The sequence below is a fragment of the Sus scrofa genome, chromosome 1 (assembly GCF_000003025.6).
Source record: "Sus scrofa isolate TJ Tabasco breed Duroc chromosome 1, Sscrofa11.1, whole genome shotgun sequence".
NCBI lineage: Eukaryota > Metazoa > Chordata > Mammalia > Artiodactyla > Suidae > Sus > Sus scrofa.
The window spans coordinates 114273993-114298879 of NC_010443.5; the positions used below are offsets into that span (position 1 = coordinate 114273993).

General features: G+C 41.4%; 1 protein-coding gene and 1 long non-coding RNA gene across 2 annotated transcripts in view; one reads left to right on the plus strand and one right to left on the minus strand.

Moving 5' to 3' along the window:
* LOC102160652 overlaps positions 1-23573 on the plus strand; it is a 30879-nt gene extending 7306 nt beyond the window's left edge. The window contains exons 2-4 of the long non-coding RNA XR_300957.3: positions 14520-14644; positions 15269-15418; positions 23204-23573. This is a non-coding gene — a long non-coding RNA (uncharacterized LOC102160652). The remainder of the gene's footprint in view (positions 1-14519; positions 14645-15268; positions 15419-23203) is intronic.
* Positions 13630-24887, minus strand: part of MYZAP (myocardial zonula adherens protein) — a 98797-nt gene continuing 87539 nt past the window's right edge. The window contains exons 12-13 of the mRNA XM_021094625.1: positions 22462-22562; positions 13630-14583 (exon numbers count right to left, since the gene is read on the minus strand). Coding sequence (XP_020950284.1) covers positions 14487-14583; positions 22462-22562 — 198 coding nt within the window. The 3' untranslated portion in view covers positions 13630-14486. The remainder of the gene's footprint in view (positions 14584-22461; positions 22563-24887) is intronic.

Sequence of the window (24887 nt, forward strand, 5' to 3'; positions counted from 1 at the left end):
GCCACAAAGTGACCAGTTAAGATTTTTCAGGCTGAATGTGTTTTGTTTAGGAGGTGGCAAGTTAAGAGGAAAGGGGAGAATTAAAATATTTGCAAGATGTCATTAATCTCCAGCAGAGCCGAGAGTTGTTTTTTTACCCCTTCATTTTAGAACTAATCCAGCTTTCTGTTATTTGGCTCAGCAAAGTCTTAAATCTGTAACAAGAGAGTAACTTCCTGTTCTCAAGAGTATGGCTGCCAAAGAAAACATTTACAAGAAAAGTCCCAGGGCCAAAAAATTGCCTACTAATTATTTTTCAACCCCCCCTCCCACCCCTAATTCAGGAAGGTGAATGTTGTAAATGCTATATGTTAAAACTCGAAAGTATGTGTTGAAAAATTAAGAGAAAACCCCCAAGAACTGTTTGCCGTTTATTTATATTTTATTGAATTCAAATTACATCAGTTTTATGGCCCTTGGGCACAAATTAATGTTTCATATAATATTTGGTTCAGAATTCCACAAACATAACTTCATCAAAATATATTACAGAAGTTTCTGCCTGGTGCCTTCCCAACTGAAGAAGAGAGAAGCAGCCTGGCATTCAGGAGTTCACTCTTACGACCAGCTTTAAGCTGGTCTTCTCCTTGGTGACCTATCTAAAATGCAATGTCAGTCAAAATCCCAACAGCTCATAGGTATAAACAGATAGACTGTAAATGTCTTATGGAAATGCAAAGGACGTAGAATAGCCAAAGCACCTTTGAAAAAGAATAAAGTTGGAAAGCTTGTACTACCTGACTTCAAGGCTTATGATAAAGCTACCATAATCAAGACAGTGGTGAGGTTGGTACAAGATAGGCAACTAGATCAGTATAACTAAACAGTGTATAGAAATAGACCTGTGCAGGTATGGCCAGTTGATTTTCAACAATGGTATAAGGGCAATTCAGTAGTAGAATGAGTAGTCTTTTCAACAAATGGTGCTGAAACAATTGATTGGACAACCATATGCTGAAAACAACTTTGATTTATACCTCATACCATGTATTAGTAATCTCTAATCTGGCTTAACAAATTACCTCCAAATTTAGCAGTAGTCTTTTTCTGGTCTCTTTGCCTCTAGTCTCTCTGCAGAAACACATCTCCAGGCTTTCTTTGGAGCTTGTCCTTCCCTGACAAAAGTGTTTATTCTCAAATTCACCATATAAGGAAAACAAGACTATGGTTTATTTAATTTCCTGTTTATCCAGACACAATTTTATTTATTTATTTTTGTCTTTCTGGGGGCTGCACCCATGGCATATGGAGGTTCCCAGACTAGGAGTCAAATCAGAGTTGTAGTCACTGGCCTACATCACAGCCGCAGCAACACAGGATCTGAGCAGCATCTGTGACTTACACCACAGCTCACAACAACAACAGATACTTAACCCACTGAACAAGGACAGGGATCAGACCTGATCCTCATGGATACTAGTCAGATTCATTTCTGCTGAGCCACGGTGGGAACTCCAAGACACAATTTTTTTTACCTTACTTTCCCTCTACACAGTCCCACTCATGAGTAAACATTATTCATTGTCTTCCGCTCTTTCTTTTTTTTTTTCTTGCCCATGCACATATCCATTCCTTTTCAGCTTCTTTATCAGGGAATGTTGGGTAGAGTTCCCCTTTGCTACACAGCAGGTCCCCATTGACCATCCATTCCATATAAAATAGTGTGCCCATTACCAACCCCAAACCTCCAATCCATCCCTCCCCAACCCCACCTTTCCTCTTTGGTAACTCTGTAAGTTTGTTTTCAAAGTCTGTTTGTATTTTGTAAATAAGTTCATTTACATCCTTTTTTTTTTGGTTTGTTTTTAGATTCCATGTATAAGTGATACCGAATAATGTTTGTCTTTCTTTGACTAACGTCACTTAGTTTGATAATCTCCAGATCCATTGATGTTGCTGCACCTGTCATTATTTAAATTATTTTTTATGGCTGCATATGTACCACATCTTCTTTAGCCATTCCTCTGTCAGTGGACATTTAGGTTGCTCCCATGTTTTGGCTGTTATAAATAGTGCTGCAGTGAACATTGGGGTGCAGGTATCTTTTTGAATTATGGTTTTCTCTGGATATATGCCCAAGAGTGGGATTACTGTTCATGTGAGAGTTCAATTTTTAGTTTTTTGAGGAACCTCCATACTGTTTTCCATTAGTTGTTAAACCAACTTACTCTCCCACCAACAGTGTAGGAGGGTTCCCTTTTCTCCGCACTTTCTCTGGCATTCACCGTTTGTAGACTTTTTGATGGCCATTCTGACTCATTGTAGTTTTGATTTGCATTTCTCTAATAATTAGCAATGCTGAGCATCTTTTCATGTGTTTTTTGGCCATGTGTATGTTGTCTTTGGAGAAACATCTGTTTAGGTTTTCTGCCCATTTTTTGATTGGGTTGTTTGGTTTTTTGATATTGAGCTGCACAAGCTGTTTATATATATATTGGAGATTAATCCCTTCTCAGTCACTTCAGTTGCAAATATTTTCTCCCATCCTTTGGGTTGTATTTTCATTTTGTGTATGGTTTCTTTTGCTGTGCAAACTTCCTCTAAGTTTGATTAGGTCCCATTGGTTTATTTATGTTTTTACTTTCAATACTTGAGTAGGTAGATCCAAAAAATATTGCTGCAGTTTATGTCAAAAATGGTTCTGCCTGTGTTTCCCTCTAGGACTTTTATAGTATCTGATCTTATATTTATGTCTTTAATCCATTTTGAGTTTATTTCCGTTTTTGGTGTCAGAGAGTGTTCTAATTTCATTCTTTTACATGTAGCTGTGCAGTTTCCTCAACACCACTTATTGAAGAAACTGTCTTTTCCTCCATTGTATATTTTTGCTTTCTTTGTAATGCTTAGTTGACCATAGGTGTGTGGGTTCATTTCTTTGCTTTCTATCCTGTTCCAGAGATCTTTATTACAGTTTTTTGTCCCAGTACCATACTGTTTTGATTCCTGTAGCTTTGTAGTATAGTCTGAAGTCAGGGAGCTTGATTCCTCCAACTCTGATTTTCTTTCTCAGGATTGCTTTGGCTATTTGGGGTCTTTTGTGTTTCCATACAAATTTTTGAAAGTTTTGGGGTTCCCGTCATGGCGCAGCAGAAACAGATTCCAACTAGGAACCATGAGGTTCCAGGTTCCATCCCTGGCCTTGCTCAGTGGGTTAAGGATCCAGCGTTGCTGTGGGCTGTGGTGTAGATCACAGATGTGGTTTGGATCTGGTGTTGCAGTGGCTGCGGCATAGGTCTTCAGCTACAGCTCTGATTAGACCCCTGGCCTGGGAACCTTCATATGCCATGGGTGCAGACCTAAAAAAAAACCAAAAGACCAAAAAAAAAAAAGTTTTGTCATAGCTCTGTGAAAAATGTCATTGGTAATTTGGTAGGGATTGCATTGAATCTATAGATTACCTTGAGTAGTGTACTCATTTTGACAGTGTAGATTCTTCCAATCCAAGAACATGGTACCTCTTTCCTTTTTTGTGTCATCTTCAGTTTCTTTCAACAGAATCTTGTAGTTTTCAGAGTACAGCTCTTTTGCCTCCTTAGGTAGGTTTATGCCTAGGTATTTTATTCATTTTGATGCAGTGGTGAATGGGATTATTTCCTTAATAACTCATTCTGCTTTTTTGTTTTTAGTGTATAGAAAAGTGATAGCATCTTTAGGATTTTCTGTGTATAGTTTCATGTGATCTGCAAACAGTGACATTTTTACTTCTTTTCCAATTTGGATTCCTTTTATTTCTTTTTCTTCTCTGGTTGCCATTGCTAGGACTTCCAAAACTAGATTGAATAAAAGTGGTTAGAGTGGACATCCTTGTCTTGTTCCTGATCTTAGTGGAAATTCTTTCAGCTTTTTATCATTGAGAATGATGTTAGCTGTAGGTTTGTCATATTTGGTTTTTCTTATGTTTAGGTAGGTTTCATCTATGCCCACTTTCCGGAGGGTTTTTTGGTGGTTTTTTGTTTGTTTGTTTGTCTTTTGTCTTTTATCTTTTTAGGGCCACACCCACAGCATATGGAAGTCCCCAGGCTAGAAGTCTAATCGGAGCTACAGCTTCCACCTATGCCATAGCCACAGCAATGCAGGATCTGAACCATGTCTGTGACCTACACCACAGCTCATGGCACCACCAGATTCCCAACCCACTGAGCAAGGCCAGGGATCAAACCCTGTCCTCATGGATCCTAGTTGGGTTCATTAAACACTGAGTCAAGATGGGAACTCCTGGGAAGGTTTTTTTTTTAATCATAAATGGGTCTTAGATTTTTTCAAAAGCTTTCTCTGCATCCATGAGATGATCATATGGTTTTTATTTTTCAGTCTGTTAATATGGTGTATCACACTGATTGATTTCCAGATACTGAAAAATCCTTGGATCTCTAGGATAAATCCCACTTGATCACATTGTATGATCCTTTTAATGAATTGTTAGATTCAGTTTACAAGTATTTTGTTGAGGATTTTTGCATCTATGTCCTTTTTTTATGGTATCTGTGTCTGGTTTTGGCATCAGGGTGATGATGGCCTCATAAAATGAATTTCAGAAAGTTCTTAACTCTGAAATTTTTTGGAATAGTTTAAGAGGGATAAATGTTAACTCTTCTCTAAATTTTTGATACAGTTCACCTGTAAAGCTTCGTGGTCCTGGACTTCTGTTTGTTGGAATTTTTTTTTTTTTTTTTTAATCTTTTAGGGCCATATCCATGGCATATAAAAGTTTCCAGGCAAGGGGTCAAATCAGAGCTGCAGCTGCTGGCCTACGCCACAGCCACAGCAACACCAGATCTGAGCTGCATTTGCAACATAAACCACAGGTCATGGAAATGCCAGATCCTTAACCCACTGAGTGAGGCCAAGGATCGAACCTGCGTCTCATGGATACTAGTTGGGTTCATTACCACTGAGCCACGAGGGAACTCTTATTGGAAATTTTTTAATCACAGTTTTAATTTCAATATTTGTGATTGGTCTGTTCATGTTTTCTATTTCTTCATTGGTCAGTCTTAGAAGACTGTGCCTTTCTAAGAATTTGTCCCTATCTTCTAAGTTGTCCATCTTATTGGCATATTGTCACTTGTAGTAAGTAGTCTCTTATGATCCTCTGTATTTCTATAGTGTCAGTTGTAACTTCTGCTTTCTCATTTCCAATTTTATTGATTTGAGCCCTCTCCCTTTTTTTCTGGCTAAAAGTTGATCAATTTTGTTTTCTTTTCAAAAAACCAGCTTTTAGTTTCATTCATCTTTTCTATTGTTTGGTTTGTCTCTATTTCATTTATTTCTGCTCTGATCTTTATGCTTTTTTTTTTCTTCTACTAACTTTGAGTTTTAATTGGTTTTTTCTCCTGTTGCTTTAGGTGTAAGGTTAGGTTGTTTATTTGAGACTTTTCTGCTCCCTGAGATAAGCTTGTATAGCTCTAAACTTCCCTCTTAGAACTGCTTTTGCTGTATCCCATAGGTTTTGGATCTTTGTGTTTTCATTTACAGCTTTCTTTTGATTTCCATTTGCATGGAATATTTTTTTCTATCCTCTCACTTTCAGTCTGTATGTGTCCCTAGGTCTAAAGTCAGCCTCTAATAGGCTCCATGTATATGGTTCTTATTTTTGTATTCATTCAGCCAGTCTTCGTTTTTTGGTTGGAGCATTTCATCCATTTACATTTAAGGTATTTATTGATATGTATGTTGTTATTGCCATTTTTTCTTTGCTTTTTTTTTTTTTTTAATGCACCTGTGGCATATGGAGGTTCCCAGGCTAGGGGTCTAATTGGAGCTACACCCGCCAACCTACACCACAGCCACAGCATCACCAGATCTGAGCCGCATCTGCGATCTATACCACAGCTCTCGGCAATGCTGGATCCTTAATCCACTGAGCAAGGCCAGGGATCGAACCCACAACCTCATGGTTCCTAGTTGGATTCATTCCCACTGTGCCATGACATGAACTCCCCCTTACTGCCATTTGTCACTTCTTTTGGATTTGTTTTTGTTGGTCTTTTTTCTTCCTTTCCTCTTTGGCATGTCTCTGGTGCAATGCTGGAAACTTACCATGCTGTTTCCTGTGATCTGTACAGCAAGCCTATGCCAGGGTGGGGGGCAGGGGGTGCAGGTGTGTGCAATTCCATTTTCTGCCTAGGCAGAGCTGTTCATGGGAACGCTGTGCCTGAGAGCAGAAATGACCCACACAAGGAAGTATTGCGATTTAGGGCAATGCCAAGTCCAGGGTACCCACTTCTGGAATCAGCCCTAGGTGGTTTCAAGCATTTTCATCTTCCATTGAGTTTCAATTTCCTTATCTACAAAATGGTGGTAGTTACATTTTCTACAGAACTGCTCTGAAGATTTGGTGGGTGCATGCTGTTCCCAGCTCAGTAACACTTGGTCTCCTTTACGTCCCCCAACCAAGACTTTTTCTGGATACTTCTCAGATTTCTCCATGCTTATCAAGGTTTGGAATGGGTCCTCTCCCTTATGGGAAACTGCCCCCTAGGGGCTTACATTGATGAAGCGACAGGAAACCAATATGATGTTCAGTCATGAGTTGTCAAGAGTAGAAAATGGGAGCCAAAACAAAGTACCCCTGGGATTCAAAGTCAGCAAAGATTAGGAGACAGACAGACTAACTGGGAACAATTAAGGAGAGGATGAGGATCTTGAAGGTACATATTTTTGTTCCCAGCACCTGGCATGCCCTGGTTGAACTGAACTGGGCCTCTGAATCTGGATATCGAGAAGAGCACTATGGTTTAATGTGGCCTGAGCCAGGACAGGAAGGAATCCTGCCCTTCCTGTCATACCCTTCACCCCACCCGCTCTCCTGGGGACCACCTTAGAGTTCCTAGGACAGGCAGATGGCATTTGCTGAGGAGGAAGAAGGTTCCAGGCTGGACAAAGAGGAATGCTCAGGGTCAGTCTTGGTTGGTGCACCCTCGAATGAGAGGATCATGTCACATCACCAGACTCCACACACTTCCCAGTTGTTCCTCTCTTTCTAGCTAGCCCTGAAAAGCACCCTCTAGGGCATGTCCCACCCAGACTCAAATACCATCTCAGACATAGGGCCTGATTTTTTTTCTGTCTCGATGCTTGGCTATTGCCCCTGACTCACTAAGCAGGAGGCCCTCTCTGATTCCAGGATCCTGGGCAACACCAGCTCCTTCTAAGCCCAGTCCTGTTTCCTGCCTGCTACCCAGGCACCCTCTGAGCTCTGGGGACATCTCCAGGCCTGCAGCTCACACCTGCATGGTCCTGAGCTCAGGTATCCAAAGTCAATATCCTGAAGGAGCTTTCCTCACTGCCAGTTATCGGGGGTGGGTAGACAGAGGGGTGGGCCTGCCTAAAGCAAGTGACTGAATGAATATACCTTCCTTTCTCATTATCAGTGTTGGCAGAGGAGTCAGGAAAACACATTCTCATCCTGTGGGTGTCAATGGATGTAAATTTCCACAGGCCAGATTGGACCATATGCACCAAAAGATTTAAATGTGCATTACTTTTGATGCAGTGATTCCTCTTCTAGGAATTTATCCTGAGAAAATAATCAGGCAAGTGTACAAAGATATATGTATAAGATGGTTCATCAGAGGATTGCTTTAAAAAAGCATATAGTCCAAAATCCCATTATAGGATAGGTCGAGTAAGTCATAACACATCAGTAATGTGGAATGCAATTAGCTTTAAGAAACAATGGTATGAGTCTGTTCATCTGTATATAGAATTGTATGATATATAAATGAAGTGTGGTTACAAAAGTAGGTAATGACAATAGGTAGCACTTATTAAGTGCTCACTATGTGTTTTTTGGTTTTTTCTTTTCTTTTTAGGGCCACACCTGTGGCAGACGGAAGTTCCCAGGCTTGGGGTCAGATCAGAGCTACAGCTGCCAGCCTATGCCACAGCAACTCATGATCTGAGCAGTGTCTGCTACCTACACCACAACTCAGGGCAACGCCGGATCCTTCACCCAGTGAGCAAGGCCAGGGATCAAACCCGCAACCTCCTGGATCCTAGTCGGGCATGTTAACCCCTGAGCCACAAAGGGAACTACCAGAATTTCATAGATACTAACTCATTTAATCTTTACACAGTGACAGGTGGGATATTGCAGATGTCCCATTTTATAGAGGCTCAAAGCTGACATGTGACTTGGCCAAGGCACAGGCTAGGGACTAAGCCCAGACAGCTCGAGAGCCCATGCCCTGACTAGCACAAGTCTGCCTCTCGGTATAGGGTCCTATGTGTCCTAAACAGGGTGTATGTGTGTAAGAAAGTCTGGAAGGATTAGAGTGAGAATACTAATTGAGGCATTATTATAGGATAATTTTTATTTTTAAAAAACTACATACACTGTTGTTTTTCATTTCAGTTAAATAAATTTTCTGTGTAATATTGGAGTTCATTCCCCCACCTCTACACAATACCCATGCTTATGAGGAGGCTGAAGAACAAAATGTCTTTCAGATGATGGGTTGAGCATCACTAGACAAAGGCTGGAGAAGGAGCAGTTCTGGGTTTTTTTCAGTTTCAGGTCAGTTACCACTATAGTCTTTTCAGTGGTCTTTCTGAATAGTTCGGATAGTGTTCAGAATTCTCCACATGTTGAAGATTATTTAAAAATACAAAGGACCCAGGGACAGACTACCTTTAATGCTGTAGAATGATTCCTAGCACTCTGCGAATTTAAAATTACTAATTTTTTTCCTTTCTTTTATTTTAAGAAAAGAAAGGGGGTGTGTGTGTAGTGTTTGCAGAGCCATCTTGGTCTCATTGAAACTGACATTCTTTTTTTTTTATAGTTGATTTATAATGTTCTGTCAATTTCTGCTGTACAGCAAAGTAACCAAGTTATATATGTTCTTTTTCTCATAATAACTTCCATCATGTTCCATCACAAGTGATTAGCTATAGTTCTTTGTGCTATACAGCAGGATCTCATTGCTTATCCACTCCAAATGCAAATGCTACTAACCCCAAGCTCCCAGTTCATTCCACTTCCTCTCCCTCCCCCTTTTCAACCACAAGTCTGGTCTCCATGTCCATGAGTTTGTTTCTTTTCTGTAGATAGGTTCATTTATACCATATTTTAGATTCCATATATAAGTGATATCTATCATACGGTCTTTGCCTTTCTTTTTCTAACATACTTCACTTAGTATGAGAATCTCAGAGTTCCCGTTGTGGCGCAGTAGTTAACGAATCCGACTAGGAACCATGAGGTTGCGGGTTCGATCCCTGCCCTTGCTCATCGGGTTAATGATCTGGCATTGCCGTGACCTGTGGTGTGGGTTACAGACTCGGCTCAGATCCTGCGTTGCTGTGGCTCTGGTGTAGGCCATTGGCTACAGCTCCGATTCGACCCCTAGCCTGGGAACTCCATATGCCGCGAGAGCAGCCCAAGAAAATGGCAAAAAAAAGACCAAAAAAAAAAAAAAAAAGAGAGAGAGAGAGAGAATCTCTAGTTCCATCCATGTTGCTGGCAGTGGCATTATTTTGTTCTTTTTTATACCTGCGTAGTATTCCATTGTGTACATGTACCACATTTTCTTAATCCATTCTTCTGTCGATGGACATTTAGGTTGTTTCCATGTCTTGGCAATTGTGAGTAAGTGCTGTAATGAGCATAGGTGTGCATATATCTTTTTGAATGAAAGTTTTATCTGGATATATGCCCAGGAGCGGGATTGCTGGATCATATGGTAGTTCTATGTTTAGTTTTTGGAGGTACTTCCATACTGTTTTCCATAGCAGTTGTACTAATTTACATCCCCAGCAACAGCATAGGAGGGTTCCTTTTTCCCCACACCCTCTCCAGCATTTGTTATTTGTAGACTTATTAACGATAGCCATTCTGACTGGTGTGAGGTGGTACTTCATTGTAGTTTTGATTTGGGTTTCTCTAATAATTGGTGATATTGAGCATTTTTTCATGTGTCTGTTGGCCATTTGTATTTCTTCTTTGGAGAATTGTCTATTTAGGTCTTCTGCCCATTTTTCAATTGGGTTGTTTGTTTTTCACTGTTGAGTTGTATGAGTTGCTTGTATATTTTGGAGATTAAGCCCTTGTCTGTTGAAATATTTGAAGCTATTTTCTCCCATTCCATAGGTTGTCTCTCTCTCTCTCTCTCTGTGTGTGTGTGTGTGTGTGTGTGTGTGTGTGTGTTTAACGGTTTCATGGTTTCCTTTGCTATGCAAAAAGCTCGTAAGTTTAAGTCCTATTGGTTTATTTTTGTTTTTATTTCTCTTGGAAGACTGACCTAAGAAAATATCTGTAAGGTTGACACTCAGAGACTGTTTTGCCTATGTTCTCTTCTAGGAGTTTTATGGTGTCTTGTTTAAGTCTTTAAGCCATTTTGAGTTTATTTTTGAGCATGGTATGAGGGCGTATTCTAGTTTCATTGATTTACATGCACTTTAGTTTTCCCAGCACCACTTGCTAAAGAGACTGTCTTTTTCCCATTTAATATTTTTGCCTCCTTTGTTGAAGATTAGTTGACTGTAGGTGTCTGGGTTTATTTCTGAGTTCTCTATTCTGTTCCATTGGTCTGTATGTATGTTTTGGTACCAGTGCCATACTGTCTTGATTACTCTTAACTTCATAATATTGCCTAAAGTCTGGGAGAGTTATGCTTCCTGCTTGGTTTTTGTTCCTCAGGATTGCTTTGGCAATTCTGGGTCTTTTGTGGTTCCATAAAAATTATTGGTTTATTCTAGTTATGTGAAAAATGTCATGGGTAATTTGATAGGGATTGCCTTGAATCTGTAGATTGCTTTGGGTGGTATGACCCTTTTAATGATATTAATTTTTCCAACCCAAGAGCATGGAATATCTTTTCATTTCTTTGCATCCACTTTAATTTCCTTGATTAATGTTTTATAGTTCTCAGCATATAAGTCTTCAACCTCCTTGGTTAGGTTTGTTCCTAGGTATTTAATTTTGGGGGATGTAATATTAAAAGGTATTTTTATATTCCTTTCCTAAAATTTCATTGTTAGTATACAGAAATGCAACCAATTTCTGAACGGTAATCTTGAATCCTGCTACTTTGCTCAATTCCTTGATCGGTTTGAGTAGTTCTTATGTGAAGTCCATAGGGTTATGTCATCTGCATAGAGCGACAGTTTTACCTCTTCTCCTCCAATTTGGATACCTTTTATTTCTTTTGTTTGTCTGATTACTATGGCTAGGACTTCCAATACTATGTTGAATAAAAGTGGTGAGTGGGCATCCTTGTCTTGTTCTGTATTTTAGCGAGGCTTTCAGCTTTTCTACATTGAGTGTTATATTGGCTGTGGATTTGTGATAAATGGCTTTTATTATGTTATGTTCCTTCTATACCTACTTTGGTAAGAGTTTTTATCATGAATGGATGTTGGATTTTGTCAAATGGTTTCCTGCATCTGTTGAGATGATCATGTAGTTTTTGACTTTTGTTTATTGTGTATGACGTTGGTTGATTTGCATATATTGAACCACCCTTGTGAACTTGGGATGAATTCCACTTGGTTGGGTGTATGGTCTTTTTTATGAGCTGTTGGATTCAGTTGGCTAAAATTTTGTTGAGAATTTTTGTGTCTATATTTATCAAAAATACTGGCCTATAATTTTCTTTTTTGGTAATGTCTTTGCTTTTGGTATTAGGGTGATGGTGGCTTCATAGAATATATTTGGGAGTGCTCTTTCTTCAGCCTTTTGGAAAAGTTTAAGAAGGATGGATATAAGTTATTTGTATGTTTGGTAGAATTCTCCTGTGAAGCCATCTGGTCCTGGACTTTAGTTTGTAAGGAGTGTTTTTTTTTCACTTATTCAATTTCTAGTGATCATTCTGTTCAATTGCTCTGTTGTCTTTTTTTAAAATTAATTGATTTTGGTCTTTTTAGGGCCGCACCTGTGGCATATGGAGGTTCCCAGGCCGGGAGTCCAGTCAGAGCTGTAGCTGCTGGCCTACACCACAGCTCATGGCAACACAGGATCCTTAAGCCACTGAGCGAGGCCAGGGATCAAACCCGCAACGTCATGGATGCTAGTCAGGTTCGCTAACCACTGGGCCACGACAGGAACTCCTGATCTGTTTCTTCTCACTTCAGTTTTGGTGGGCTGCATGTCTCTAGAAAGTTGTCCATTTCTTCTAGGTTGTCAAAGTTTTGGGCATATAATTGTTCATGATACTCTCTTAGGGTTTTTGTATTTCTGCAGTAGTCGTTGACATTTCTTTTTCATTTCTTATTTTATTTGAGTTCTTTTTTTCTTCTTCTTGGTAAGTCTGGCGATTTCCTCTCTGATCTTTATGATTTCCTTTCTTCTGCTGACTTTAGGTTTTGTTTGTTCTTCTCAGGGCCCAGCCCCTACCCAAGCATCTCGGGGTGTAGTGCCTGGGGGCAGTAGTACTGATGGTCTGTGAGGCTTTCTCTCTGCTTTGTCCTCCTCAGTCCAGCTGATGTGCTCTTCTCTGGGGCTTTGAGGTCTCTCTGTCTTGGCTGACCTCTCCGTCAGTTGGCTTCCCAGGGTGTGTGTTTCTTTCCTCTTTGACAGCACCCTCTCAGGTGTGCTGGTGCTGTCCTAATTCCTTTTTTCCCCTCTTCCCTTTTTTTTTTTTTTTCCCTTTTGCTCTACCCAATTATTTGGAGGGTTACTTGCCCTTTTTGGAGGTTTAAGGTCTTCTACCAGGTTTCAGTAGATGTTCTGTGCCAGTCATTCTGCATGTAGCTGGTTTTGTTGATGTGTTTGTGGGAGAAGATGAGTATGACATCTTACTCCTCTGCCATCTTGATTCCGCCTAAACTGACATTCTTTATGCCACCATGTTTCATTTAGAAGCTGTTTCCAAACCAGTTTCTCCAAGTGGGGTTCCTGGGGGCCCTCAAACTAAGCCATGCTTCTCTACCTCCTCTTCCCAGGCACTGCCTTTTCCTGAAATGTGCCTCTTGAGGCTGTCCTAGGGCATGGCTTCTCACGCTACAGTACCTCAGTGAGTAAGCGTGGCCAGGACTCAACAGTGCTTTAAAACAAACCTCAGAATGGCAGCACCTTCCTTTGCGTCCAGCCCCAGCCAGGCCTCGGTGGGACCTAACTCCGTTGGCACTCACTTTGGCCTATCACATAGTGTGATTATCTTGGTTTTTAGAATACGAAGTTGATATTCAGAGAGCTTTGATGATTTGCTCAAGATCCCATACATAATATAAATACAAATTTGGCTTCAAAATATACATTTTCCTCTTTATACTATCCTGGCTCATGCTAATTATTTCAGCTGAGTTGCTTTGCTAGTTTCTTTGGATTTTTCTTTTTCTTTCTTTCTTTTTTTTTTTTTTTTTTGAAGTAGGATATTAAGGGGTAGGGGGCCTGGACACAAAAGAAGATGACTTTTTTTTTAAGTAAATGTATCTCAGTCTTTCTAGAAAGTAGGTTAACTAGATAAATTTCAGGGTTTAAATATATACACACATAAATATACATGCACCCTCTCTTAGGGTTTATAAAAGATTCTAGGGATTGTACTGATTGAAAGCTCACCCTACCCTGACTGTGGGTCAGTCTGGAGACTGATTCTGTTCTCCACCTCTTCTGTGTGGTCATGGATAACACACAATGACATCATCAATAGGACAAAATATATGGCATTTATTAAACATATGTGACATGAGTTATATCAGTAGAGCATGCATGAGCAAATTACTCATTCCTTTAACAAAAACACCAGTTGATACTGAAAACATTAAGTGATTAAATTTCCACAACATACATACAAAATTCTCTCCATTAAAGTGAGAAAGAAAGGAAAAAAAAAAAAAAAATCACAGGTTCAATAAATACAGTGATTTCAGCTGGCCCCATAAAGGCATAAGGCACAAATTAAACCAAGGGATTAGCACATCAGAATGAAGCATGTCTGCCCAGGTGAGGCCCAGCTGTACTGAAGGCTCCCACGCCCCTGCACTGGCCTCAGCACCTGCCCTTGTGCGCTGGGGCACCTGCCCTTCTGGGTCACTTCTCCCCCTGGAGAGGCCCATGCCCCTGTGGGCAGGCTTCCCTGTACCAGAGAAACACTGCCTGTAATACTTTTATGGGTAAGTAAAACCTTCATGCTGTAACAAATGATCCTGGCCTGAGTAACATGAAATTTCAGGTTAATGCCCTTTTCCTCCCAACCGAAGTCTAGTAAAACAAAATAAACTGTGAGGGGATTCTCCCAACACGACTCAGTGTCTACATGGAAAGCTAAGGACGGCCCAGCACAGTGGGGACACAGGTTAGTTGTTTGAAATACGACCTTGAAACCTGCCCTCTCTCTTGCCCTCCCCCTCCCTTCATGTTTTAGAAGTGGATCAGAACCTCAGCAGTTTCCACTGGGGCTTAAAGTGTATAGAGGAGGAAGCAACCGTCACCCTTTCCAGACTTCATGCCGCAGGGTTCCAGGGCCTTTGTCCCTCTGTGAAAAGTGCATGTCTCCAAGTGCTTAAGTCAGCGTTTTCTTCATGGTTAATTCCAGGACTCGTGTGTACGGGGTATAGTTCCTGGAAGGCATTGCAATTTCACGGGTCCTACCTGTTTGGCTGAGAAATGAGAAGAGGCAAGTCAGGAAGATGAAACAAAGCTCTCCACATGCTTCACCTGGTAAGAAATCTTTTTCAACACTTAAAAATAGACTGCCACAGTGGGGCTGAATACTGCACTTAAATATTCTAAGAGGGAGGGCATTATTTTTAGCAACTTTTAAAGGTTGTGCCAGGGGTCCATGATGCAGAAAACCAAAACATGCGTTCAGGGAACTCATTTGGTGGGAAAGACATGTTCATAAATAGTTTAAATGTAACATGTTAGGTACTATATAGAGACATAAGGAACTATGCAAAACACCATGCATTTGTCTGTGCAGATCCAGCTGCCCCTCTCCACCACAGTCTGTGCCCTGGGACGATGTCAGGAAGGTCAGCATCAGTGGGCTTCCTCACCCTTTAGCTTCCAGTTACCTTTGACTGATTGGGAGATGGAGACAGGGAGTGAGAGAAAGGAGCACAGGGAGGCCAGGACGTCTGACCTCCAGCCAGGCTGGAGCTCATCCCTTCGTCCCTTCTCTGAGCTTTCCAACCCCACCTTTTCAGGCCCAGGCTGGAAACACCTTCCACGGTTGCTAGCTCCAGGGCAGGCTGGTGTCCATTGTTTATTCCCTTAAAAGCCATCCCCAGATTTCTCCACAGTCCCTTCATTTAAGTCTCTTCTGTCTTCCCTTCCTGCCAGGATGCTGAAGAGCGCAGGAGTGAACACATGATGGGCAGAGTGAGAGCAGCTACTTCTCTGGGAGGAAACTGGCACAGAAAAGGTGACCTTGCCTAGGTGTTCAAGTGGCCAAGGAGAAGATGGAAATTCTAGGCAATTCAACTTGCAGAGGTAAAGAAGGGTGAACACAGAAGCCACAGTGGGGAAAGGAGACACTCTCGGTAGTGCTAGAGTAAAGAAATCAATGAAAGTGGCAGAAGATGCGACATGGGCGGGGAGGGGTCTTGTGTGCCCTGCCAGTGGGTTCACAAAGGGATGGTGAGCCACTAAAGGGTTTTAACGAGGGGCAAGACATGCTCCTATTTTTATTCTATCAAGATTGCTTGGCATCGCTGAGGGTTGACTGCAGAGGAGCTGCAGAAGGTGAGTTAGGAGCATTTTGCTATTTGGGAGGGAAGTGAGATCATGAGAACTTGAGGTAAAGCAGCAAGGACAGGTTAGGGAGATGTTTGGGGAGGCAGCAGTAATAGGATTCTGGTGACAAGGATGGAGAAAATATCCCACTTCTTTCTCCAGGACACATATCTACCTCTTTCCCAGTCTCCCTTGCAATCTGGTGGGCATGTGACTACAGGCAGGAAAGATGTCTATGGCTTCCAGGTTTAGGCTGTGAAAACCTTCTACATAATCCTCTAAGCTCAGTCTCTTAGCCCTCATGCATAGGATACGCTGGTGGGCCCCAGAGGACCCCACAGCCCATGCTCTAAGATTGAAGCATCCTGGGTTCCTGAATACCTGTAAGGAGTGAGGACCGTGCCTACTGGCCTTGGGCTGCAGCAGGAGATAGCAGTTTTTATTTTGTTAAGCCATCGAGATTGGTGGGCTTTTTGTTACATCAGTTATATTCCTTATCCCAACTAATGCAGTGCTAAGTGCACTATGAGGTGTGAGACAGCTTCCTTTCCCCTAACTTCCCATGTCCATTGTTCACGAAATGATACGGCATCTACCTCCTTCAACTGTTTTGTCATCATTCTTTCTTCCTTCAGCCTCTGCCCAAGTTCATTCTCTCATAATTATCTCTGGACACAGGACTGTTACTCCACCTGGTCTTCCTGCCCTCAGTGTTGGCAGAGTTTTCCTCACCTCCAAATCTACTATGCATCTTGCTGTCAAAGATACTTCCCTGCAAGGACAATTGGAGCATATTACTGTTGTTAAAACCCTTCAAAGTCTCCCCACTGATTCCTGGATGGAGTCTAGACTCCTCTGCACAGTGTAAAGGCCTCCACCATCTACTCTTACATCTGGTCCCAACCTGGTCTCATTAAGAAACACAGCTCTCATTTACATACTCCTTCACAGTGCGCCCCCTCAGCTGGCCCGCTGTCTTGAATGCTTTCTCATCAAATTGGTCTGATCAATTCCTGTCTGTACTTCAAGAGACAGTTTCCCCGATTCCCCACAGCAGGGATAGAAACCGTCGTTCCTTTCTCTGTGTGCGCTCAGTTTCCTTGAGCAGTGCCGCTCAAGTCTCTGCTTCCACAAGGTTCACTTTGACTCAACTTTCCCATCAGTAACACCTCCCATTTCCCTGCAGTGATTTTCAACTGTGGTTGGGAGACAGCTTTCTAGCGGCCAGTTAGAAGCTTGAGGGGAATGTTAAATTTCACATGCCTCTCCCCAAGAGATTCAGTATGGCTTTTCCATCCTCTCCACTCCTCCCTCTCTCCATCCCTCCCTCAAAAATGATGGTCACAGAGGCTTACAACACACTACTGGAAGCATCTCAGTGCACCCTCTGGTCTGTACATCCTCTGCTAGTTACAATTTAACGGGGGATGAAAACACTCTCTCACTCACTCATCTTTCTGACCTCCGCAGCTCACTCAGGCCAGGTACAGAAATCACCACACGCATGGATGACACAGGAAAGCAGAACACAACAGATTATGAGGAGAGGTCAAAGGGTCACCTTCACCTGCCACAGAAAGGAGTCCCCAGTGACCTGACCAGGCTGTTTAGTGAAGTGCCAGGGGCAGGAACCAGATGGCAGTTTGTGCCAACTCCTGTGAAAATTCCACAGACCAGAAATAGTCTCTGGTGACAACATCCTAAAAGCCCATAAAATACAGAAATATTTATGAAGGTGAACCCTGTGGGATATGAGAGCCTATTTTGGAAACCCACTCTTTCAAAAAGAAGTGAGGTATTTTATTTAGTTGATTGCTAGGAAACAGCAGGATTTCAAGAACACAAATAATTTCAATCACAGAACTAAAATTCAGCCCTTAACACATTAAGGCTATTGTTAGTCTTTTATTAATCCATAAAGGGAAACAGTAGCAGAGTCAATAGATAAAGCTTTGACAGAAAGCTGCTTTGGGTTCTGATCTCTATGATAAAAATATTAAAACATAGGCCTTTTAAAGTACTTATTGTGTGCTGGCACTTATGACCAGAAGGAATATTTTTTGTTAAATCATACCTATTTTATGACTGTGCTGGAAACTGAGGTTCCCCAAGGGGCAAGAAAAAGAAGTCTCTTTTCTTTTGATATTTTGTTTTCCAATTTTCTCTTTGAATGAAGCTGAGCTGACCTAAAATTGCTCTCAGTGGCTTAACTTAATATTTGAGTTTGATTTGAAAAATCTGATGTATATATTTTTAAAATAGGTGTTTAAAAGCCTCCGAAATCATGGTGATGCCTTTGCACCCCTTCCTCCTCTCCTTGTTCTTTAATAAGTTCTTTACTTTCCAGAATTCTCTAACATGAAGAGGAGATATAGAAGGGGAAGACTTTGAGGAGGAGGAACTGGAGGCAGAAAGATGAGACTGAAAAGATTAGACAGAGAACACTGGTCTCAAGTAGGCCAGTATGGTGGGAATGGAAAGGTGTGAAGCAAGTAACGAAGGCAAAAGCCTGCCCCATACGAGTGTGTGAGTCCCAGAGCAAAGCAATTCACAGCTCAAAGGTAACTGCGATATACTGTGGTTAGCTAACTGGGAAAGTGGTGGTAGCATCAATAGAAATATGAAACGGTGGTCAGTGCACTGGGCACTTTGTGCCTGTGTCTTACTAAACCATCCCAGCAAGTTTCAGGAGGATTACTATCAGAATCTTGCCTTTGTAGGCAAGGAAACTGAGATTCAAAGAGGGAGGTGAGGGCTTTGCCCAAAGCTGTAGGTGCAAAAGGCAGATCCAAGACCCAAACCCAAGCCACCACTCTTAACCACAACTAGAGTTAAGACTTGGATGGGAAAAAAATGATGTGCTCAGCTTAGGATGGGGTGGGTGTGCAGATCAAGTGGTTCCCTGCAGGCAGCCAGGAATGAGGACTGGTAGGCAAGACGGAAGTCTGAACTACCATCCACAGGGAGGGAAGAGGTAAAGCCACAGGACTGGATGCTGTCTTTGCAGGAATGACTGTCACTAAGATAAACCATGAGGAGCTCCCAGGATGAGGATCTGGGTGGGAGAAAGAGAAACCATCTAAGATGATGGAGGACAGGCCAGGGAAATAAGGAGAGAATCAGGAGAGGAGAGTCCTACAGGAAGCAGACAGCCTTCTACCAAGGAAGAACCATCAAAGGCTCCAGAGATGGCTCCATTCAGCAACTATTGACCCATTGCTGGCCCTGTGCTAAGTCAGTCCCCACAATACTGCAGTTATTAACATGTAAATTCCTGCCATCATGGAGCTTACATGGTAGTGGAGAGAGGAAATAAACACTAAGAAGTAAAACATAAGCAAGAATTGCCTCTTTCAAGTCCTTTCTTAGTTGGCGTGGACCTTTCATTCATTCTGCCAATGAATGTTAATTGAGCATCAAGAAAACGCTAGACCTGGGGATGGTGGCCTAAGGGTCCCTGTCCACAGGAGTACGCAGTGTTGTCAGGGAGGGGGGAGGGGTAATAAAAGGGGCTTAATGGCTCTGTAAGTAAAGGCTGACTTCAGATTTTTTCCGGCAGCACATAAAAATGGTGCGGCTCTAATTGTAAGTCAAATGCTATTAGCTGAAGCACAGAGTTGAAGACTTGCAGGTATATGGAGAAATGGGTTGTGGGGCTGTACTGCTCTACAGCAAGGCTTTATGCCCAGTGCTTGGAACAGGCTGGGACCTCTAATGTCGCAGCTGACGGAGACTTTATCAATCACTGGGGCTACCAGAGCTTTACACTGTGTCCAGAGGGTTCCAAACCACTGATAGTTTAACTGAAGAGCTCAATACATATGGAAGCACTAACTACTTGATAAGCTATCAATCCATTTAATAAAAGCACTGATGGCCACCAAAAAAAAAAAAAAAAAGAATTTAAAGAAATGTTTTAGCATACCTAGATTCATTTATATTTGATATAGTCTTACATGTAAAATCAGAGTTCTGATTTAGTTACTGAGAATAATAGCTATTATTTATTAAGGGCTTACCTTTGGTCTAGTTACCATGCTGAATGCTTCCTATACATGTTTTCACTTAATCCTCAAAGCAACCTATAAGATTTGATATTGTCATCTTGATTCCCATTTTAAGGATGAAATCACTGAGGTTTAAGAGAGACTGAGCAACCTGCATAGGGCTGTGCTCAGCTGGCAGCTGGCTGGGCACGGAAGCCCCACAGCCTGAGCCCTCCCAGCTGACAGCCACTGCCAAGTTCTCTACAGGAGCACTGGGAGGAAGGACAAAACTCATCTGCACAGCTGAGGCTTATTAATTCATTACTCTTATGGATCTAAAACATTTGGGGAGCCTGTTCTTAAAATATTCTGGAAAGCACCAAGGAATCCTGTAATAATTAGATGCAAGCCTGAAGTCTAAGTGAGAACCAGGAATTTTGTTCAGACATACATAACACAATTTAGCAACCCTCTATTTAGAGTATTTTAAAACTGCCGACGTACCACACCAGGACTCAGAATGTATGGTTCACATCCTGGCTGTGTGGCTTTTACTGAATCCCTTTATCTCTCTGGGCTTTGGTTTTGGTGTCTATAAGACACAGGGATTAAACTAGACTGTGGGTTCCAAATTGATTTAGACCACAGAGCTCTTCATTCAGGCAAAATCTGACTTGGAATTTAACATAGAAAACACACTAAAAGCTGGGTTTTTCAGGTTCTTTTTGTTTTCTTTGGTGGGGAAGGTCTCCACAGGCCAGCTCCTTGTTCACCTCCTCATCCTGAGGCCCCTCCTTGGAGCCCTAGCACAAAGCACACAGTTCCAAAAAGCACAGGTGGGAAAGTGTGGCCCTGAATCACCTCTCAAGATGCCGTGCCCCTGGCCTTGCACAGTGTCTGTCACATAGTAGGGACTTCATAAATATTTGTGAGGAAACAAATGAAATATTACTCTGCCTTTTCGGAAATGTGGATACGTAGTTTTCATTTCCTCTGCCGATTGACCCAGGTAGTTAAAAGTGCTAAGATGGATCCTGGGGGAAACCAAATGTTATGTTTATGGAAAAGCTGCTTTTAGATACTGAAGTGGCTTCCAAGTTCAGCGTGGCCATAAGTTAAGGGTCTGTCAGCACTTCCATTATGAAAACTGCTTTGTGGTTTCATAACTTAGCCATAAAAGTTTGCTTCAGGCTATCCTTCGGCATACAAATTGAAAGGCTTGTTTTAAGCCAAAATGTGGGAATTAGAAAACAAACAATTTATTGGTTTCAGGCATAGTTTTGTACCCGCCTTAACCAAACAAGATTTATTATGTGGGTAATTAGAGTGGGCTAAAGTCACTTGGTTCTTGAAAAATAAAAAAAAAAAAAAAAAAAAAAAGGAAAATGGCCAAACTATTTATACTTTAAAAGGAGTCCCTGGACATGATCAATCATTTTTGGGGGGGGGTCCTATTTTTATCAGGTATTTTGTCCCTGCGTTCATGAGACCTGGGGTCAACTTACATATTCTTTTTCCTTTCTTTTTGAAACATTTTCTGTCAATTATATCAGAATGATAAAATTGCCTTGTTTTTACCAGAAAGCAAGCAAGCAATGTAATTGAGAATAATGTCAAAGAAAAAAGCTTAATGTTGCTGTTGGTAAATACTTTGGGGAACGGCAAGTGGCCATTTTAATGAACAAGAAAGACAACATCAGCAGTGAATAAAATAGGGAGCAAAATGGGACACTGTTGTACAGTGTTAGAGCTGAGAAGTCACCTAGTCAAATGGCAGACTTCTCAGACTGGGAAACCGAGGCCCCAACAAGGAAGAGTCCAGCCTGAACCTGTCCTGTGGCTGCTAACTTGGAGGACCAGACCAGATCTAGTATCCCAGCCCAGCCTGGCCATCAGCTCATCTCTGTTGCCCACCGATATAACCATTCAAGGCCAGGATCCTACATTTTTCTGGCCCACTAACGTCTAACACAACACACACAAATGCCCCGATTACACAACAATACACACTTCTATACACAGTCACCGAGGCACTGTGTGGCGTTAGTCACATAAATCACAGACCACATACCATCAATGTTCTCATTATAAACTTGTTTGTGTTCTCTTTGGGCCAAACACAGTTATGAGCACCTGGAGTCAGTGGGTTGGTTATTGGTCACAGGCTCTAACCTGACTAGGGAGCGAACCAGGCACTGGGCTTGTGGAGCAGCTTAACAACACAAGGGCAGTCCTCTAGCTCAGAAATGCACATTAACAAACCAGGTTATAGTTTATCTTCTCATGAATGAGGCAGATCATGTATTTATGAGTCTGGTCCAGTACGTGACAATACTCAGCTGCAGTACTGGGGAAGAGATGGACTTTGTTCAAGATTTAGACTCTTCCTTCTCTTTGCTACTCAAGCACCTCACAGCCCCCTCTCACATGGCTGAAAATGTCTGCCTGCATATTTGTCTTCCCTTCCAGAATGCCCTCGGGGAGAAACCCAGTCTCATCCCTCTCCTTATCATCACTGTCTGGCACAGAGAAGGTACTCAACAGATGTTTGCTGAATGAACAAACGAAGGAATAAGTGAAGGACCAAATGCATGCATTCATTGATAGGGCCAGTCTCTCTGAAGTGGCTTCCCCTTGGCCTCACACAACCTCCCTGCTGCACAGAAACCAGTCAGACCCCTCAGCAGCCACTACATCTCTTTGTAGAAATATTTTTGATAGAAAAAAACGCAGTTCTGGTAGTAACAGTCCAGGAACGTATTTTCTCAAATCAGAGGGGAATGTGAGTTGGAAAAATAGGAAATTGCCATATACCTGGGTAGGAGATCACAGCCCACTCCAATCTCTCTGGTTTCCACCTCAGTCCTGGGCTGGGTTTCTGTTAAATAGTCCAGCCTGCTTTGTAGTTCATTATTCTAGAGATGAAGAAAAAAGTATTTTTAGTAAATATATTCCCCCACAAATACGTATGATATAATTTATATGTCTTAGCGGGATTTCCCCGTAAGACACAGGCATCTATCACAATGCATTTATTATCCACCTCTTACACAGGAAGAACTGAAGAAATACATTGATTGAATCCTTACAGGTAGCTTTCTGTCCATGGACATACATATGAATCCAATTTTACCTAAATGGAAACAAATATCCTATTCTATACCATTATTATTTGCTGCTTTTCCACACTCAACAATTTGTTGTGACTCTTTCCATGTTTATTAGATTTCTTTTTAGGTCAACAAACTATTTTAATGGGTTCCTAGCATTCCATTGTCTGGATGTACATTTTTTATTTAACTAGTCTCTTACTGATGGCATTTAGATATTTATCACTTTTTTTGCAGTTATAAATAAGGTACAGCTGATGTTTTAATATTCCCTCATTAAACTGTAAAATGAGTAAGTCTGTTAATTTAATTTAGTGGGAAATACCTCTATAACAATAATTAGTATTTCATAGGTGGGGAAAATTCAGAATCTCAAACATATAAAGTAAAACAAGCTCCTTGGGGTTAAAATTAGCATTCTAAATAGTTTTTTTTTTTTTTTTCAGGCCAGAGCTAAACATTACATGGGTTGATGTTAGATGCTCAGGAACTGGAAATCTGCCCCATGGGAGAAATGAAGGACAAAGGAGCACAAGAGTTAAGGATATTGAAAGAAAACAGATGAAGTGCTGGTGCCTAAAATCTAAAAGACAAAAACACATTTTTTTTTAAAAAGACAGACAATGGCTATTTCTATGTATTGAGATTTTTGGATTTTTTTTTTAAAAAAGTTCTGTATATTTTCTGTAATGCTCAACTAAATTTTCCTGAGGCAATGACCATAACTATCTTCCTGGCTGTATCCTTAGAGCATGGCATGTAGGAGCTGCAAGATAAATATTTATTGAATAAATAAATGTATAAATGCTTTTAAAATGAGCATTTTACTTGCATAACTACAAAAAGGGTGATAGCAAGGTGCAAAGCAGCAGCTCGGTGCAGACTCATGTTCCACAGGATGTAAAAGTCTAGGAATCTCTTCTGATAAATGGGAAGTAGTGTTCGGGAAGAGAATGCATTCCAGATTCCCTAGCAGCTGACAAGCCATGACAGATCTACGGGCTCTGCATCTATTACCTGATGCTCAGTATGGGAGAATGGTGCTGGCTCACTGCCAGGGGTTCATCACCATTTACACACACACAGCTTCACCAACAATATTTGAACTCTCCCACTCATAAAGAAAGAGAACAGCAGAAAAGGCCATTAACAAGCTCTAGCAATCCCACTGTTTTATTCTTTCTCAGTAGACTTTAATCGTGAGGATTTCATAAAATGCTGGGTCAATTACCTTTAGTTAAGATGCATAAAAGACAAGGTTAGCAAATACCCCTCAATTGGGACACAGTGAATAGTGGACTGGTAGCCCCGATTCCTTTGTTCTATTTCAGAGAAACTCTTATGTATACACATCAGCCATCCACTGAAGCATTGGTTCAAAAACCTTATACTCTTAATAATGTAATACAGTCAGTTAAAAAAAACTGATTATCTACTACATATCAGGTAGTATGTAAAATTAGGTGAGGGGAGGAAAGTTAAATAAGGCATGATTGGCAGCCTATAGAGCTCAGTTTTGTCAGGGTACAGACACCTAAGCAGAAAATAACAAAGTCATAAGTCCCATGCCAGGTGGACTCACAGAATTATGGGGAGAATCAGAGGGGTTGCCTAACTCATGATGGGGAAAAGGGTTGACCTGTCTTTGAAGACTTCCTGGAGTTATGCAAGGGAGAGAGAGTAAGGGAAACAAAGGCCTGAGTGATCCAGAATTGTGGAAATGTACTGAATTGAGAACAGGCATCTAACTGCAATATACAAGTGGACAGGATTAGTTATCAAGGACTATGTACGCCATTACAAACACTCCACACCCAATCCTCTGCGATCAAAGTCAACAACTAGATTTTATTGTAGACACTTAGACTCCTAAGTGAAAACAGTATTGGAAGGAAATCAAACTAAAGGGAGGAAGACTGATCAAGGAAGTCATTGCAATCTTCCAGGTAAAGAGTGAAAGCTGTACTTCTAGTATGTAGAAGTAAGCACTTAACCAATGGATCCTCCTGCAAAGAACAGCTATCAACCTTGGATAAAAGAAAAACCAACTGCAGAGGTGTTTAGTGACTCGACAAGGGACAGGCAAGATTTAGAGGGGAAGTAAAACCTGAAATCAATAACGAGCATTGA